The sequence below is a fragment of the Notolepis coatsorum genome (assembly GCF_963971535.1).
Source record: "Notolepis coatsorum genome assembly, chromosome: 20".
NCBI classification, from domain to species: Eukaryota; Metazoa; Chordata; class Actinopteri; order Aulopiformes; family Paralepididae; genus Notolepis; species Notolepis coatsorum.
The window spans coordinates 39,401,021-39,420,530 of record NC_140184.1 but is presented as its reverse complement, the minus strand read 5'-3'; the positions used below and the strand labels follow the sequence as shown (position 1 = coordinate 39,420,530).

Below are 19,510 nucleotides of genomic sequence, written 5' to 3'. Positions count from 1 at the left end.
TTTGCAGGTGTTCTTCTCTGTGTGAGATTGTATTCAAACATCAATTTTGTCTGGGAATAATTCAGGGTGAGTAGTGAAACATTTGAATTCATCAGACAATGTGACAGATGGAGCAAAAGTGTTGTTTCCCACCCTAGTCTGCACACTTTACCATCCCCTCCTCTTGACCTGGCAGAACTGACCATGGCCCAGAAGTAATTAGCCATCTGCTGTCTGTTCTGAAGAACAGCCCAGAGGAAGAGGTCTCTCCAGGGATGTTCACAACATTCCTCCAGCTCTGCCGGGTTCTTCTGGTTGTGGAACAGACGTCCCTTGGCTGGTTTATCCTTTGAACACACAGGCAGATGGCATAGTATAGTCAAATATCTTGTGATTCCAGGAGGACTAACATTAACAAAGTTTACCTAGTTACCTTGCCATGACAGGGTTATACAGGCTGCAGTTGGATCCATGTTATAGCATCTTCCCTCCCCTCATTGTTTTGCCTTTAGTGAGCCTTCTGGTGAGGAAATTCCTCCGGTCTTACCACAAGTAATGCCATATGGTTCCCCAGAAGGGAAGAAAGGTAAGGGAACACTCCAGTTGATATAATTAAAATATTTTCAATATTTCACTTTAGGGAAAGAAAAAGATGTCCACCTAAACATTAAGGGAATTCACTTTAAACCTGCACTATGGAACCTTAAATCATGGAGTTGGGCTGAGTTAGGCTGGACAACAGAAAAACCTCCCAACAGTGATGCATACAAAACTCTCCTGGTCCAGCATCACCAGTGCTGTGGAATCCATAAACGGCTATGGTCTCATTTCGAAAGCATAAAATGTAAACGACTCAAAGGTAAAACAGTGCCTAAAGTTAGTTTGCTGAATACATTTATTTTGTGTGGCTGTTTTCTCTTATTCAACATGTTTAAACAAAGTGCAGTTACCTCTAACAGCCACAAGGTTTCAATTTTCTGCAGATTTGAATAAAGCAACTTAGCTCTTACCACCTCTCATGCCTTATACCACTGCTATGCTGATGACACTAAACTCTTCCTTTCATTTCCCCACTCAGATACACAAGTCTCTGAATGGATCTTAGCCTGCCTGTCCAACATTTCCACCTTGATGACAACCTCAAACTGAACCTGCAAGCTGGTTTATTGGCTTGTGCCACCAAGGCATTTCAACAGCGGCCCGCCTGATCTCCAACCTACCAAAGTCAGCACATGTCACCCCACTTCTCAGTGACCTGCACTAGCTTCCCAGTTCAAGGTTCTTGACCCGGCATTCTGTGCAATGAGGGGAACGGCTCCCTCCTTACCTCCGGTCAATGGTCTCTAACTACACACCCTCAAGATCCCTACACTCTGCATCTTCTGGCTGCCTGAGACCCACTCCTATTCAGGCTCCTGGGGGGTCATCGAAAACAAAGCAGGCTATTCTCTATCTTCCCATCATAGTAAGGATAGCCGTCGACTAAAAACACACTTCATCAATCAATATCTGAATTTAAAAAAAGGAAAAATAACTCTTTTACTGTCTTTTACTATTATGTACTATGCTTCTATGTCTATACTACTATCTACTATGTACTATGCTACTATACATAATATGCCTACTATGCTAATAATATATGTCTATACTACTATGCACTCAGAGTGTAGCACTCAGGCTCAGCACTACTGGACAATCAATGCCATTTACCCTTAGCCGCCAGAGGTGTACCCCTCCTGCTGACTTGTTGTAAGTCGCTTTGGATCAAAGCGTCAGCTAAATGACTAAATGTAAATGTAAATATGCACGATTCTCTGGTCATTATACATTATGTTTTATTCTGCACGGAATGAATGACCTTGTGGAGCATTACATTGTGTAATACACTTCATGCTGGCAGCTTGTGTGACCCATTGCCCTTTGAGGAAGGGAGGAAAAACAAGTCAATGGAACATAGATGTCCCTTCCCTCATAACAGAATCCTACTTTATTTGGGAGCCTGTGACGTACCTTGGTACGTGGGTTGGTCATTACCATTATTACTGTATTTATGACACCTTCTGAACATCAGGTTAGTATATTTAATGTGTTGTGTTTTGTATATGATGTGTGTGTGTGTGAACATGAGAGCTAATGCTGTCTCTTTCTTTCCCTGTCAGGTGCTGCCCGTCCCTACACTGAAGAGTGCTGATTGCCTAATGAATGACAGCTGATGGCAATCACCTCGAGAGGGGTGGGTAGACAAATACCTGACAGCACACACATGTCTGGGCGCCTCACTGTGTCATTTGCCAGTGACCAAGTGGAGTGATGTTGCCTCTGTTTGCCACTATTGTGTAGTTATTATTATTGTGCTTGTTTATGCCAATTGCCACTGTGTATGGACTTTTGATTATGTGCTGCCTGCGTGGACCAAACCCTGTGGGGGGTATGTATATTGTTGGCCATTTTAGATTCATCCTACACTGTAAGCTACATGGTTAGAGTGGTGTTCCTTTGTTCCCAGATTGCCAACCACGTGGCATGTGGTTGTGTGGTTAGGGTTTGCCTTGTTTATTATTATTCTCACCTTGTTTGTTCTCCCCTTACCCTTTCCCTTTGTGTAATGATAATTAAATGATAATTGATAATTTAGGACCTGCTCCGAGGTCATCAATTGGCACACATGCGATGCATGCATGCAATTCGTATCTGCGATTAACCCATCCCGTTGTCCTTCCCCCCCAAGGGCAGCCGGGAGCAGACAGGCGTCAACGTGAGCCGCGCCAGGGGACCAATCCAAGTGCTCCTGTCCGTCTTCGTCAAGGACGCCACAGCGTTAGCGATCTTGTTGTTGTGCATGTTTTTCCATTGGGTTTTATCTTATCGGGGGGGGAAACCCTTGCGAGCACGGGGAGAACATGCAAACTCCACACAGAAAGGCCTGGGAGATACCCCACCTGGGTAACTGGCATCATGGAAACCTGGTCCCCAAGCAGGATTCGAACCCTGGACCTTCTTGCTGTGAGGCGACAGTGTTAACCACTACACCACCGTGCCGTGTGTGTGTTGTGGGTTGAAATCCCCACTGACAACATCCCTTTTCCCTTTGGGAAAAGGCCGTGGGTTGGAAGCCCCACATTACAATAAACATAATTTACCATTTGAAACGTCTTTGTTTACTATCTGCCTACCCGGGACTGTTTTGAAAAGCATTTTACTGAGAGGGGCTGTTTCTGCTCATGTACAGCCCGCTCCAGCTATTATTCTGTGTGGTCCTTAGACTTTTGTACATGACAGAGCCATTTTTCATTCAGACATCTTGACTCAATGAGAAAAAAACAAAGATTTGACCTGGATCTGAATGCATCCATAGTTCCCTCTTAATAGAGGTCATAGATCTGAATGCAGTTCTAGTTCCATCTTAATAGAGGTCATAGATCTGAATGCAGTCCTAGTTCCATCTTAATATAGGTCATAGATCTGAATGCACCCCTAGTTCCATCTCAATAGAGGTCATAGATCTGAATGCACCCCTAGTTCCATCTCAATAGAGGTCATAGATCTGAATGCAGTCTGAGTTCCATCTTAATAGAGGTAATATATGAATACAGCCCTAGTTCCATCTCAACAAAGGTTATAGAATATGCATCATACTTTACCTGGATCTGAGTGCATCCCTAGTTACATCTCAATAGAGGTCATAGATCTGAATGCAGTCTGAGTTCCATCTTAATAGAGGTAATATATGAATACAGCCCTAGTTCCATCTCAATAGAGGTCATAGAATATGTATCATGCTTTTGAACATGATACTATGATTTTGAACATGACCTAACACTGTGAGTAGTACAAAAGGCCATGTAATTCACTGCAGTCATCAATTGACATACAGTAACTGTTGCAACATCGATGGCTATAACTTTTGGAATATTGTTGATTACTCACTGTAGAAATCTTCTGGTAGAAGCCTTTGCAGGAGTCATGAAGGAAATCCTTTAGCACTTTGGACACCTCATGCAGGGTGAAGCGAGGCTTCTGCTCAGGAGGGTGGTGCCCAGGGACCACTGGGGTCCTGGCTGTGCCTAACAGGAGCTGTTTCTCTTGGTACTTCTTGAGGAGCAGGTTATATAGGAGGCTCTTCTCTGAAACAGACCAATAGAGCTCCTGCAGGCGACCATAGGTTAGGAACTCACCCAGGTTCACGCCGTTGTCCACAAAGAGTCGCACAAAGTCTGGCTTGTCGTTGATCAGCGCGTCCATCATCACGTCCTCAAGGTCACATGCCTGCAGAGGTCATAGATCCATGTTACCATGGTGAGCAATTTCTCTGAGTCAGACTGATAGTATAGTGATAGTCAGTATCATATTGCTGGTGTTAGGTGAAAGCTGCTGCATATACCTCACATTTCTTTTTTCTTTTTTACTTTGAATGGTTATGGAACAGTAACCCATTGTGTTCTACGTTCTAAGTTCTAGCTAAGATCTAGCTCGCAATCTGAGAGCAAGATTTTCTTAATTTGAAACATTGCATTTTTGGAAGCGTAAGGTTTATCGGACAGCATCAGTATCTCCTTCATGCCAACAGCTCATTATCACTTCTGTGATATTGTGATATAAATGCTGCGCACAATAGTCCTACCAACTCTTCCTAGTCACTAGATACAGACACAAAGATCATGCACCCATGCACGTGCGTACACACACACACACACACACACACACACACACACACACACTACACACACACACACACACACACACACACACACACACACACACACACACACACACACACACACACACACACACACACTAACCAGGTGCCATGGTAAAATATTTTGGAGCTCAATACAGTTAATTTTAGATTACTTAATATATTCTGGTTTGTCTATACATTTTTTGCAACTTTATTAACCCTTTAAAAATGCAGTTATATTCTTTCACTGTTGAGGCTACCCTGTGTTTTTCAATTGTCTTATAGATTGAGCCTTTATTTGAATCCTTAATGAATGGATTATGACAGGATTATGACAAACAATTGTTTTACTGAACAGAAACAAACAAACATTATTAATAACATTATGACAAACTCTTAATACAATTTCTTTCTCACCCTCCATTCCACATCACCATTGAAGATGTCACTCTTAGCGATGTCCACCCTGTTCCAGGCCACCGCCAGCTTCAACTCATCCAAGAAGTCTTGAGCCTCTTGGCTTTGGCTTTTGCAGGCTGACACACACACACACACACGCACACACACACACACACATATATATATATATATATATATATATATATATATATATATATATATATATATATATATATATATATATATATATATATATATATATATATATATATATATATATATATATATACACACACACATCAACATCAACACTAGTCAGGGGTTTAAAGGTTGTTAAATCTATCTGTGAGGTATTCAAAGTTCAATTCTCAACTCACAACACCAACCGGCCCAGCAATAGGCCAAGCTGAAAACATTTCATTTGATCGTTTGTTTTGAGGAACATATAATACCTTTGACTAGGGCTTTGAGAATGACCGTATCCAACTCTGAGCTCTCCTGTTCTGGATCATGAACAGTGAGGAGATGACCATTATCCAATATCTTCTGAATCTGAGGCAGGCAAACAAACACAAAGTCATGTTTTTGATAAATAGAATGAATTAATGAATACAGTTTTATTTTCCATCACCGTAAAGTATCAACAGTAATCAAATGTTACCATAGAGGAGGATACCAGCACTCAGGGATAATACATCAAGTGCAGCAGAAAGGTACAAATGGATGCGTTTCAGCACTCAACTTTCCAACCAACTCAACTGCCCATGCTTTATGATACTCTTATATTATCCATGAGTTCTGGTTTCTCCCTCTACTGCGGTGCTAATCAAGAATGTGCTCAGCCAGTGAAATACTTGTTTGACTTGTCATTATTCCACTAATAAATAAAACTATTAATACTGTATGTGCTAGATCTCTCACATAAGATATTGATCAGATATAATTAAACCATCCTACAGAAATGGAGAATATATGTGGAAATGTGAAAATCCCATGTCTTGGCCCAACTCTCTCTCTCTCTCTCTCTCTCTCTCTCTCTCTCTCTCTCTCTCTCTCTCTCTCTCTCTCTCTCTCTCTCTCTCTCTCTCTCCCTCACTTGTCTGCTTGACCAAAGGGACATGGTCAGTGCAGGCAGGGGGAGGCCACGCAGTGCTGGGACCTCCAGTTTCCTCCTCAGCCAGGATAGCCTTCCCAGTTATGAGCAGCTTTCCTCCCCCTCTTCTCCCCCAGCCACCTCCTCCACCAACACAGGCCTCACCTTCCTTCATCCAGCCAGCCAGGATGACAGCTCCTGATGTGGGGCTGAAGCCAAAGCTGCTCTCCCTTTCCCTGCTTTTCTTTCTTCATGATCCATAAAGTCAACTCAAATCTGATACAAACACTGTATCCTCCCTGTCCGCCCCCCCCCCCCTCTCTCTCTCTCTCTCTCTCTCTCTCTCTCTCTCTCTCTCTCTCTCTCTCTCTCTCTCTCTCTCTCTCTCTCTCTCTCTCTCTCTCTCTCTCTCTCTCTCTCTCTCTCTCTATTTATATACATATATACTCTCTCTCTCTATTTATATATATATATATATATATATATATATATATATATATATATATATATATATATATATATATATATATACAGATATACAGATATATGTTTCTCTCTCCCTTTCTTTGTCTCTCTCTCTCTCTCTCTCTCTCTCTCTCTCTCTCTCTCTCTCTCTCTCTCTCTCTCTCTCTCTCTCTCTCTCTCTCTCTATATATATATATATGTATCTCTCTCTTTCTCTCTCTCTCTCTCTCTATGCAAATATCTCACCAGCTTGACCCAGTTGTTGATATCTGTGCTGTGGTGGGCATTGGGAAAGGTGTCCAAAAGCAGATCCTGGACGCTGTCCATATCCCAGCAGCCCCTTTCCATTAGTGTGACCAGGATGTTGGCCACACCCCCTGATCCTGCTAGTATCAGCCACGGTGTGGCATTACCAATGCCCTTGTACATCCTCTGTGGAAAGGAAATGGTGTTTACCAGAGACTCACAAAGCATATCAGTGTGATGAAGTAACTATTCAACTGGAAAAGGTTAATAACCTCTGTGGCTACGGCTCTAGTTTTACAAACAAAATATAAACACTTTACACTGGCTTCAAACAGACGTGAACAGAGGTTTACTTTAGTATTATTATGGAAGAATCAGGCTCTAGTCTAGCTAAGATTAAAAATCTAATTCTCAGGCCCAGATCACAGAAGATTCTAAACCAGATTGTACCTGTTTTACATAACTAAAGAAATACCCCTTTCAGATGTATTAATTGTTTCAGCCAGATCAAACTAACCTTTAAAATCTTAGGTTCACCGTGGACCAACAGACACAGCACAGGAATTTCAAAGCTGCCTGTTCCTGCAGGAGATGAAGTGTCACTATTGAAAATGGAGTTTATTTACAACTTGTGACTGAATCGAATGAGCGGTTGCATGTGTAACACTGGCCTAACGTGAGAAGAGACTTGTATGTAATGTCAAATTGATCCGTTCACATTAGGTGAATCACGTGTTTGAATTTGATATACAGTTACTTCATTATAACCACACACTGCCTTTTTCTTTTAATTGTTTTTATGCAAAGCACTTCTATGACTGGCAATGTCACTAACTCACTCATTCATTCATTCAATCAGTCATTTGCTCACATTTAGCCACTCTGCCCCTAGTGGCTGCTCACAGGCATGGCACTTTGTGTAAGACCAGTTCAATCTATGCGAGAATGCTTTGCATCTATGCCACTGTGTGTCCTTGTTCATGTCCATGGAATCATGGATGTATGGTGGTCACATGCCTGAAACCTCCAGGCTGCTGGATAGTCTCACACTCAGACTCAGTCTCTTCCTGTATAAGTAACACTTTGTAACAATGCATAGTAAAACAATGCATAGTAGATGAGGCCACACCTCCATAGCCTGTGCGCTGAAGAGAGATGTGCTTGAGCAGCTTGACCCTCGTCTCACTAGTGGCTCCCAGTCTGCGGGGGTCCTCCTCTACCAGCACAAAGTGGGAGTGGTGACCGTCCAGAGAGTAGACTGCCCCGTGGGGCATGTCCTGTGATGTGTATACAGCAGGCTCATCTGCCTATGGGACGAGGAGGTACAGACGTATACATAGGTTGATGCACTTACCCAAAGTAAAAAGGTTTGGACAAATTATTATATGAATGCAGCCATTTTCATATAGATCATTCATGAAATGCCATTGTTTTTTCTCTCTCCACAAGTATCCTGCTAAAGGTTTTTATGGGAAAGCAGAGCATGAACACGAAGAGAAAAGCACTTTCAGAAAGGAACAGAAAGGATTGATTGTTAACAGTTAGACAGGCAATAGGTCCTATATTGAGTTAGTATTGACCTTGGCAGTGAGCAGAGCCTCTCTGTTGTGAATCATGTTCCAGGGTGCAATACCGATGGCCACCACCCGAACCTTAGAGGAGGTGCTGGCCAGGGCGTGGTCTCGCACTGCCTGGCCCAGGTGCTTGGTGATGCCAAAACGAAGCCCACTGGTCAGAATCCAGGCCCCTGTTTGTGGGAAGCAACATCATTGAAGGACAAAGAAGCACAGGAATTGTATGTGATTCTTGTCATAATAACTAGCTTCCAACCAGTCGCTGATACTAACACCATGTAAGGTTGGCAGAAGTCTTTAACAGGCTTTTAGTTTTATACAGGCTAGGCTTTTTTTCCACCACGTTTTTTCCACCTTTTTCAGAAGCAGTTCAACAAAAATCTACCACTTGAATCACCTCAGAGCATTCTGAACTGACTGAATAAGTGTAAGCATTTAAAAATCCATGGAGTACCATGACGTAACTGACGCACTCTACAGCTCCACACAGATTCATGATAGAAAACAGTCAATCAAATCAAATCTAAATCTGGTGAAGAAAATTCAAAAGGGGGGTTCTGAAGCAGCCAAAGGATAATATCTACTAGATTATGTGACTTTTCAATCAACCTCTATAATAACCCTGAAAATGCCTATGTTGTCGTCACCTGTGCTCTGTGCAGCCTTCACCAGTCCTTTTCTCACTGTGTCCCTAAGCCAGGGCTTCATCTGGGCCAACTCATCTCCTCCCACCAGCTCCACCACCAGGTGTGGAGGAGCTAGGCCCCACTGCTCTGTCAGCATCTGGTAGATCAACACCGGGTCTGTTGAGCTGCGCACCCTCACAAACTAGATGAAGAGGAAAAGTCAAAAACATTTGCATATCTGTTCAAAGTTCAAATGGATTATTTAATACAAAATTAATAACAAATAATAAACACTTCTCGGCCTTTCAAGGCTATCAAGAAGGTCATCAGAATCTTCCCTTTCTTGATAAACCAGTCAACATGATACAGCATAGTAAGGTACATTATATGCTATGGCTTTGGGTCCCACCTTTCCTCTCGTGTGACTAGAGCCAGTAAAGTCGATGTCGCCAACTCTTCCTGCTGTCCAGGTGCTTCTCTCCCTCTCCGCTCTGCCTCTGACCATGCCCCCCATACCCTCCAGAGCTTCGTCCAGTGGAGAGCAGCATGGACAGCCCAGCAGGACGCTGCATATAACATACATGAGACTCTTTACAAATCCACTAACTGCCATATAGTTATTTTCTTGATCCTCAATCACAACTGTGGCTTCTCTGACAAAAACGTTGTGATTGGAGGATCAGGGCTGGGTTTGAGATAGGTCAATTGTTCGTGCCCATGCATCACAAATGTATATAATTACGATGTTGCAGATGTCACATGGTTCCATGGTGTAACGGTTAGCACTCTGGGCTGGACTCAATCCAGCTATTTGAGTTAAAATCTCAGTGGAACCTATGCACTTCCTTAATTTCCCGAAGGGGATAAATAAAGGAACAGTTGATGTTCAACATGTTTTATGGATATCTATGGATATAGAAAGTATTGTTTCTACCACAGCATGGCTATCTATCCCAGTTGATATTTAACAGAGAATCTTGCAAACTATCAATAATCTTAATATGCATAGCCGGATTATGCCACTAGGGGGCCTCAGGGCAAGAGAGTGTTATGGGCTCACTCGTCCCTCTTTCTGATGGAGGAAATCTGACAAAATTGGGGCCTCTAACCATTATGCTGGGGCCCCTTTTAATTAAAACTATGCTTACATGGGCACATATTCCATTTGAAATTTATGTAATTCATCTGCACACAAACCTGGGGCTCTCGAGACCTTTGGTGGTCCAGGGCCCAGGGATATTTGCCCATGTATTCCTGGTCATTAATCTAGGCAATCCTTAACACATTCCCGGCCAACCACGTATATATACGTTATTGGGTGCCAGCGGTTAACGGCCAAAAAGGTATATACGTTTTTAGATATTTTTCCATTTTATTCGATTTTAATACCCTATTCAATGTCAGGGAGCTGTATTTTGCATGTAAAAGGCATATTGGGACTCCGAAGGTGCAGTACCGGCCAGATCCTGCTTGTAGCGCTGTATCGAGAATGCAGTAACCCCTGTTCCAGACTGGGTGCCACACTGAAAACGCTCTGGGCGCTCTTTTCTACTAACCTAGGGCTTCACCCGATCGCATTGAATCGTTTTCGGGACCCCCGATTCATTATGCTGTGGTGGGTTATGTCGTCGACCAAATGGACATACGATCTACCAGATGGCGATCAAATAATTGGAATATTCTTTTTGGAATCCCACCGGCCACAGGTGAGAACAATTTGACGTCAATTTCAGCCTGATCGTGCATTGGTTTCATAGCCATCTCCCTGATCAGCGTATGTTGTGGTAATAACGAATGCCGTTATTGGCAATCAATTAATCAGAAACGACCCCCCCCCCCTTTCATGCATTCATGATGAAACATAATACCTATCATATGCATTTGATTTTTTAATTGTAGCGTGTGTAGGGACAAAACGCCAATGGATTTGGTATAATACACATTGCGGCTTATAAATAGCCTCCCAGGAATTAGCCCTGATCATTCCGAAATAACACTCATATTCACCACGGTATAAAACGGGAACGTATGAATGGAAAAATGATTTCTTTTTTGCATCTTGAACGGAAGTTTCTTACTATCAAATGACTGACAGCTATTGTATCCATAGCTATAATAAAGATACAAATATAGATTTAGCTCTACAAACAACGTGACGCACAGTGAAAGTGTGTAATGGAAAGCTGGCCTCTCTGACACCTCTCTGACACACGCATGCACGCACGCACACACACACACACACACACACACACACACACACACACACACACACACACACACACACACACACACACACACACACACACACACACACACCTGTGTTCTTTCGACCACTCCAGTGTGTCCCCACATCGTAGACACTGTCTCTGTGGGTGTAGCGCCCCCTGTGAACAAGAAAAAGATGCCACAAGATAGTATATACATTTTACGTCAGACATTTCATTAATCACTCGACCATACTTTCCTGCAAGCGCATGCGAAAGGGATATTTTGGTCAATGCAAAGGCGGTAGCATTTTCATTATTACATTATACACTAAATATTGCAAATGCGGTTGCTGCAGCTACAGGCACATTAGCAAGAATATATTTCCAAAAATAAATCAAGTGTTTTTGACAATACAAGCTTTATAGAACATACCTAACATTACAATACACTGTAAGAACTTCTGCAAACGAATCAAATGAATATGCAAAAAGAAAAGATATCACCCACTACTGACAACGATTATCTATTTGCATTTAATTCTAAACTGGCTTTTCTCGATGGAGCTCATTTACCTAGTAGGTAGTTCTGCTGCTTGTAAATGATAAAAAAATATATGATGCAATCATATACTGCATTCTCATTGGTCTAACAACCAGAAGTGTCCAGTCCCCATACAGCACATTGCTTCCCTGGTCACTTAGTCACATTTATTTGGGTAATGGTTGGTATGGTTTACACAAGGCAAACGGCCAACATATCAATTTTTAAATGTTTAAACATATTTATAGTTTATGTAAAAGCAAGCATCCCTTTGGGAAGGGATTTATTTGACTACAGGGCAGGGCAGGGTGTGTGGGGGGAAAGACTATATCGCCCATGCAAACTGCAGCATTTGCATGAAATACTAGAGAGAGAGGGACAGCCATGTGTTCGTGTGTGTGTGTGTGTGTGTGTGTGTGTGTGTGTGTGTGTGTGTGTGTGTGTGTGTGTGTGTGTGTGTGTGTGTGTGTGTGTGTGTGTGTGTGTGTGTGTGTGTGTGTGTGTGTGTGTGTGTGTGTGTGTCACTCTATACATGATTAAAGGTGAAGAATAAGAAGAATATGGTGTAATGGGTCCCTGGATTTGTTGTGTATACGCTATGAGCCACTACAGGGCCACACAGACGTCTGCGGAGCATCATGTCACCATCTCTACATATGTCTTAAATCATTTACATACTGTAATATAACAAGATTGTTATTGTTATACTGCTACCTGAAGATATGATATGTTAATGCAATAAAATAATATTTAACTGATGATTAACTTCTGGAATGTGAGGTAAGCAGGTAGGAAATGGGGATCTGAGAGTAGAGTCAAATGGATAGTTATTTAATGTGTCACTGGAATTGAAGTAAAATAGAAGCCATTCTGGGAGGATTTCCCTGCACTGAGTCATCAGATCTCAGACTAACTGATGGTTAATCAGCAGTTTGTTATAGTCCTTTATTAGTCCCTATGTGGATCATTATTATTATGCCTCCTAAAGTAAAGTGATACAGAGAGGTCGTTGGAAAAAATATAACCAAATAATTTAGTGACGTTCACTGTACAAAACGTCTTGTATTTCCAAAAGAAAAACATCTTAGTTTTGTTAACTGTCTGTATTTATATATATTTCTTTTAATTAGTATTATTATTATTATCATTTATTCACTCTTCATATCCAGAACATACATACAGACATAATACAGTCACTGTCACATAAATGACAAATGACATCTGTACCTGCCCGAATCTGGACGGCAAAAACAGCAAATGAGGAACATTACATAATTAAAAATGGGCAATTATCTGAATTAACACACAAAATGGAGTACAATAATGATGTATCAGTGTGGATTTGCTTCCTTCATAGGCACAAAGTAATCCAAGGGCTGGTTCCAATAGAAACACTCAAGGAAACTTAAAATTGTCTGGTGGATCTAAGAAGCATAATAAAAAATTGTGGGATCTAATGGGGTTATATTTCTGGTCATGACAAGAGGTCTGTTTTAATTAACTTACATGCCTTGGTTTACTAATTGTATTTCGTTTTCATGAACCCTCCCCACTTGAACCCTAAAGCATTTTATGGCATCCAATATGCAAGTGAATCTATCCACCAAAGTGTAAACACATTTATCATGGAAACAGGTCACCTTTCCTTCATCTATGTATAACAAAACACACAAAACAACAAGCAGCCATACTTACTAGAGGTGTGTCTCTATCCTGCATAGCTGTGAGGTTTAGTGTTGTGCTCATCTCCTGCCCCTGTGCCAACGCCAGGTATCCAACTTAAAGGGTTTCTTTTACAAGGCTTGTTCCAGGTGAACCCTTGACTCCATCAGGAAGTAGTAAACAGGTGAACACAGTCCCGGAAACACACCCACCCCGCCCTGCCCACCAATTGCAGCCTGTGTTGATAACCATAACCTTTGCATATCTATCAGCACCTGCACGCCACTCTCATCAGGACCAAGTCTCAGTTCTATCGCATGAACAACTCATATAGTTACGTATTATAGCATTATAACTTATACATATTATCTGTGTAATTTTTCATATTGGTGGGCAAAGTGTGCTGTGAATGTTCTTCGTATAGGCCATGGAGTCATACCTTAAAAGGACCATGAAAGCTGTTTCCGCAATAAATAAATTAAAACAATAATAATAATAAATAAATTATAAAAAGCCAAATAAATGCTTCACTATGGCTTCAACGTGGAAATGTCAATACTAGTATTGACCACTAGGAGTCAGAAGTTAGCTGAACAAATTATTTTCAACATATTGGATGCAAAGCACAAACAACTTAATCAAGCACAATTGCACAAACAACCTATCACAACCCTTTCTGCCTGAAGGCCTTCATCAGTGAGCAACAGAAGCCTCTTACAATGAGCTATATTTCAAAACCTAGACTCACAAATTACATTCTACCAATAACTGCAGGTAGTCAACAGGTGCATCTCCTTTTTACTAAATGTAGTCTAATCTTTATGATCAATGCACATTATAATTCTGCTCTTCGTCGTATAATTCATCACCATCATCATCATCATCATTATCATCATCATGAATAACAACAACAGAAAGTATCTAATTTTAAGATCGACATGCACCTCATAGAAAACTAAAGACAGACTGGAGTTGAGTTGATCATTCATAAATTAATCTTCCTTATATTAAAGTTGATATTAGCTTATCATGACCTGCTGACATGAAGAGTTGCCCTATATGTTATGTTGCTCCACATTTATCCCAATTTGAATTAGGCTAGTCCCATGCCATGCCACAAAACCCTCCTTCAAAACCGCTCTCAACGAGCAGTTGGCTGCAATTCGAAACTGGCCCCGGTAAATGCAATGCCCTCGAATATATATATTTTGTATGATCTCTTTCTCATTAACAGTACTGTATAAGTGTATATCTGTATATCTTGTATTGTATTGTATGTACAAGTTGTATGTCATAAATGTCAGGATGAAACATACTGTATATCTATGTCATAAATGTCTTGATGAATTGAAAATGGGGGACCCAATTGTTTGTATTGAGCCGTACTGTATTGTACCCATTCTGCAATCTGTTAATAAAGTTTTCAATCAATCAATCAATCAATAAAAATTTCGGCACGATGTCGCAGTCGTTGTCCATAGGCAGAAATGCCTGCAGTGCATGCAAATAAGCACAAAATGGGGAGGCAAAAGTCATTCCAATTTGGCGCCATTCCAAACCACCCCTCACCCACACCCATATGTTTACCCCCCATCAAGCTATACAAATAGATCTGAATGGGAGCTGTGATAAGCTACAGCCAATAAGCACGGGCCGCCCATTGTGAGGGCTATACCATACAAAGATCTGCGTGCGCCCAGAGGCTTTAAATAGGCCTGTCCCTCTGTTATGTCCAGAGAAGCGGTCAGTCGTGGAGTAGACCACATTAGGTTGTTTTCCCCTTAACTTTAAAATACACAAGAGGACTTACAAGGAAAGTAATGACTCCCGCATTAGATAGAACCATTATGCACAGAGAAACTACCATTGGCTTGGTGTGCAGAAATCTATTTGGACCGGTCGATCATGATCAGCTGAGCCGCGACTTGAAGGCGAACCTGAAAGAAATCGCGGAACAGGACGCACGCCGGTGGAATTTCAACTTCGAAACTGATAAGCCACTACCTGGCAGATACGAGTGGGAAGAGACACCCCTGCAGACATCTCATGTTTTCTACCAGGAGTCCGCGCAGGATGAGGACATGCACGCAGAAGACACCTCCATTCGTAGCTGCCACAATGAAAGTCCATCGCACGAAGAGACTCTACACTGCCATCATGTCAAGATTAACCTGGAGAATCTTGACATCTCTAATACTCACAAGTTGTCAAATGAAGCAACACCCATGCAACGAAAGAGGACATTATCGGAAAGAGTAGCCAGCCACACAAGCAATGCTCAAATAACAGGTATGACAATAAATGTATATCTAATTGATTTATTTGTAATTCGTGGGCCACACAACGCGCACAGGCTACAATTACGTGACATACTAATCAAATAAATCTCATGTCTTTACAGATTTCTTCGTGAAGAGGAAAAGGACGTCAGAAACGAAGACCAGTCTCAATTCTTTTTTCACAAATTCCAGTGAGCAAACCCTTCGGAAAAGAATACGATGAGATGATAAACGGCATAAGGACATGCATTATGGATGCTATATATTATAGCATGCCTTTCTTCACTGCAACCACATTCATGTATTGAATGCAATTTAACCATTGTCTATTTAATGTATTGTGAAATTAGGTTAAAATTCAACCAATGTCAATGTTTTATTTAAGTTTATTTATGCTCACTATTATTTAATTCCTTTAAGAATTATATTTCCTTTATTGTTGTCATTGTCAACCAAGACATGCCTTGTATGTTTCTGAAACGCTTTAATATATTATTTTCTGTTTAAAAGTAAGATGTGAAATGACTAAATAAAACTATTTTTCTATATATTCAACTTCTTTGTATTATTATTAGTAGTAGTCTATATTATTATTATGGGATATTTGTGCTTGTTGGTTTATTATTGATATTAGGCTATGCTATTAGATTCAATTAATTTGTCATCATGAGTTCGCATCTAGAGTTAGTTATATTATGATAAGCTAATGTGTAGTGGTGGATCTGGCCAGTGATGTAAATAATATGAGTATGTACATTGTAATATGGATACACCATTGGACAATAGTAATGAATACGGAGTAAGACATAGGCAGTAGATAAATATGGATTTGAATTCAGACAACAGCCTATTTTATGAACTCAGATGAAGATTAACTGTTTTTTTATGTCGTGAAGTTCACTTAAATAGCTCACTCTACAATTATGTCAATACTTATACGTTTTGCATAACTTTACCACCCAATATCATATACCGAGTATCATAACAATAGTTTATTTGTTTTCAATTTCAGTTGTTTTTAATCTTTGAAATATTATTCTCCAGATAACATCACACATGTTTCCACTCAATCATTTCACTATTATCACGTCAATCATAGACATGCAATTTATGTGCGCATTAAAAAAAAAACATGAGCAATCATCGGCGGCACAGTTGAAAGAGATATCGAGGAGTGTTATTGGTAGTGTGTGGCATCTATTTTCACCTGCAAATAAGCCTTTTTTTCTAATTAGCTCTACGACCCCCCACATCCTCAACTCGTCTCTTTTCACGAGGGCCGCTTTCACAGTCAAATCGACTGTATTGTCCTTAATCCGTGGCGCAAAACAATGCTAATGTTTATTTGCGATTTGTCAGCTCCTCTCAGCATAGTAATGCTTTTTAATTCGTGTCTGCTGAAAAGAGGATTCACATTTACACAAAAAAATAATCAGTTAACAACACTGATAAGTTGTGAGGCTGGGCAGATAGCGACTGTAATGAAGACCACTCCTGTTATAATTCCATTCAGGGTTAGCCTACATTGTCCATCTATTCAGGCCTACATCGGTTATGTTTGTATAATAGCCTATACCTACATGGTTAGTGCAGTATTTCTGCATTAAGTGCAGATGGCCCAGTCCCCCCAGGCAACAAGGAAACCATTAACAAAGAAATCTATATTCAAACGGTCCCATGGGCACCAGTCACACTCCAACTGTTGTTTCAATCCCATTAAGGATGATGGGAAATGTCAACCAACTGCTCAGTATATTTAAGTAACTAAATACTAGGTTCTGTTGGGATAAAAGCATCAGCTAAATGTAAAAAAATACACCCTTAAATACATAAGTCATTGTATTGATCATTGATTGAGAGTTTAGATGTTAAATACAGAAATTGAATGCCTTCTAATAATAGTGGAGATTTCTTTCTCTGTGGGCATGTGCAAAATTCTCCTCACTTAACAAAATTGGAAAGAGAGAGGGTAAGGATATGAGTCAACAAGATTCCTTGGGCAGGTGCCAAAGAACCACAAGCTCCCCCCCTTTGCTGATATTAGCTGAAGCATTAGATGCTCTGACCAATCAACAGTAATTGAAAAAGACAAAAGATGATCAATCTAAATAGATTTGATGATTTTTGGTTGTTTAGGATTAGAAAATACTGTTCGCTCACATGTATATTGAATACATTTGTAAAGAGTATGGGTTCTATAAGTACAAAATCTTGAATTCTCCATTTGTTACAACCTCTAGAATAAATTATTTGATGATTGGAGTTCAGTCTTATTGTTGTTGGTTTCATCAGCTCCAGTTTTAGAGCGCTAAGTCTCACCGGCGCTGTCATCATTGTGCACAACTTTCCTTGTCTCCTTGTCCTGTTGTCCAAACGGCACTAATAACAGAAACAACTCTTTAGGGCTTTGAAAACCTCAACAGCATCCCCATGACAACACCCTCTCTCCCCTCACCCGCCTCAACATCTCCACAAAGGCAAACTGCAGTTAAGTGGGGGGAGCCCATGTTGTGGACACGAGGCAGAAGGCAGAGTCCAGATGGTCATTTTGGTCTTTTATCTACAGGGCCACTGGTGTGGAGGAATGCCTGGACACTCCCCATGGATGGCTAGTGAGGAGGAGGTCACCATCTGCTGCCCCAACGCAGTGTCATTCCCCTGGTGTCACGTTCTCACGCCTGTCCCACAACTTCTGCGTGTGTTCTTCACGCTCAGACACCCTTAGGCGTGTGTCTGACATCCACTGTGTATGGCCCTTGGCGCTATCCGTAGTCTCCGTGGTTAACTTTGCCGGCCAGGTAGGCGAGTGCTTTTGACCTTGACACACTTTTCCGACAGCTAATTTAAACCATAACCGTAACCACACCATTACATTAAACTAACGATAATTGTTAAACGAACCATTAAAACTAACTTTAACCCTAACCATTAAAAAAAAAACTTGGCACAACGACTAAATTGGGACGGGGAGAAAAACAGAGAAATAAAAAATTTATAAAAATAAATAAATAAAAAATAACCGTAACCCTAAACATAACCATAATGTGGCTGTAGAGGTGAAAGCACTTGCCTACTACAGCAGCGACCATTGGTCAAAGCCCTTCTTCTTTTTTGCGGGGGGGGGGGGGGTGCTGGTAATGCACCTTAATAACTGCACATTCATAACTGCGTGTCATTATCAATGCACCATAACCGTTTCATGTGACACTGACCTATCCTGTAGAGGACAGGCGGGTGTATTTCACGCATTGGCGTAAAATAGGGTTGGCTACCCACAGGTCAGCTGTCTAAAGGATGTGGTATTAGCCATGCTGCTTGCCACTCCCAACTCCCAGCAGACTTTATGCCATAAAAGACTTTATGCTTCCTGGCAGAGACACACAAAATGCAGAAGACATTTGATGTGACAATTTTGTGAATGAGGTAAAAGTTGGTGTATTCTAAGCTGCAGAAAGTAGCAAAGCAGCAACCTTACAGTGAAGCCTGGGTTGCAGGAAAGGGAACCATGTTTCATATCTATTGAGACTATACAAGTGATACAAAGATATATATTTTTGGGTTGGCTAAATAACAATAAACATTCTGTTTATTAATTTTAGTCAGGCACTGCTCTTCCACATTCAGTTATTGCTACTATATATTTCAGTCTTTATAAAATAGAATAATAAAAACATTTGATTAAATAAAACCTGTCACCCACGATGATTGCACAACAAAGTTATATTTCAAAGGCATAGAGTTGACTGTATTACAGTATAGCA

The 19,510-nt window shown here is 40.9% G+C and overlaps 1 protein-coding gene across 1 annotated transcript in view; it reads right to left on the bottom strand.

The window, feature by feature from the left end:
* Positions 1 to 18,080, bottom strand: part of trpm5 (transient receptor potential cation channel, subfamily M, member 5) — a gene marked incomplete at both ends in the record, with an annotated part of 52,057 nt that extends 33,977 nt beyond the window's left edge. The window contains 12 exons of the mRNA XM_084337105.1: positions 183 to 326; positions 3,907 to 4,245; positions 5,075 to 5,193; positions 5,509 to 5,608; positions 6,861 to 7,046; positions 7,378 to 7,442; positions 7,990 to 8,167; positions 8,441 to 8,607; positions 9,082 to 9,262; positions 9,470 to 9,626; positions 11,377 to 11,444; positions 18,069 to 18,080. Of these exons, the coding sequence (XP_084193231.1) occupies positions 183 to 326; positions 3,907 to 4,245; positions 5,075 to 5,193; positions 5,509 to 5,608; positions 6,861 to 7,046; positions 7,378 to 7,442; positions 7,990 to 8,167; positions 8,441 to 8,607; positions 9,082 to 9,262; positions 9,470 to 9,626; positions 11,377 to 11,444; positions 18,069 to 18,080 (1,716 nt within the window). The remainder of the gene's footprint in view (positions 1 to 182; positions 327 to 3,906; positions 4,246 to 5,074; positions 5,194 to 5,508; positions 5,609 to 6,860; positions 7,047 to 7,377; positions 7,443 to 7,989; positions 8,168 to 8,440; positions 8,608 to 9,081; positions 9,263 to 9,469; positions 9,627 to 11,376; positions 11,445 to 18,068) is intronic.
* Between the last annotated feature and the right edge of the window lie 1,430 nt (positions 18,081 to 19,510).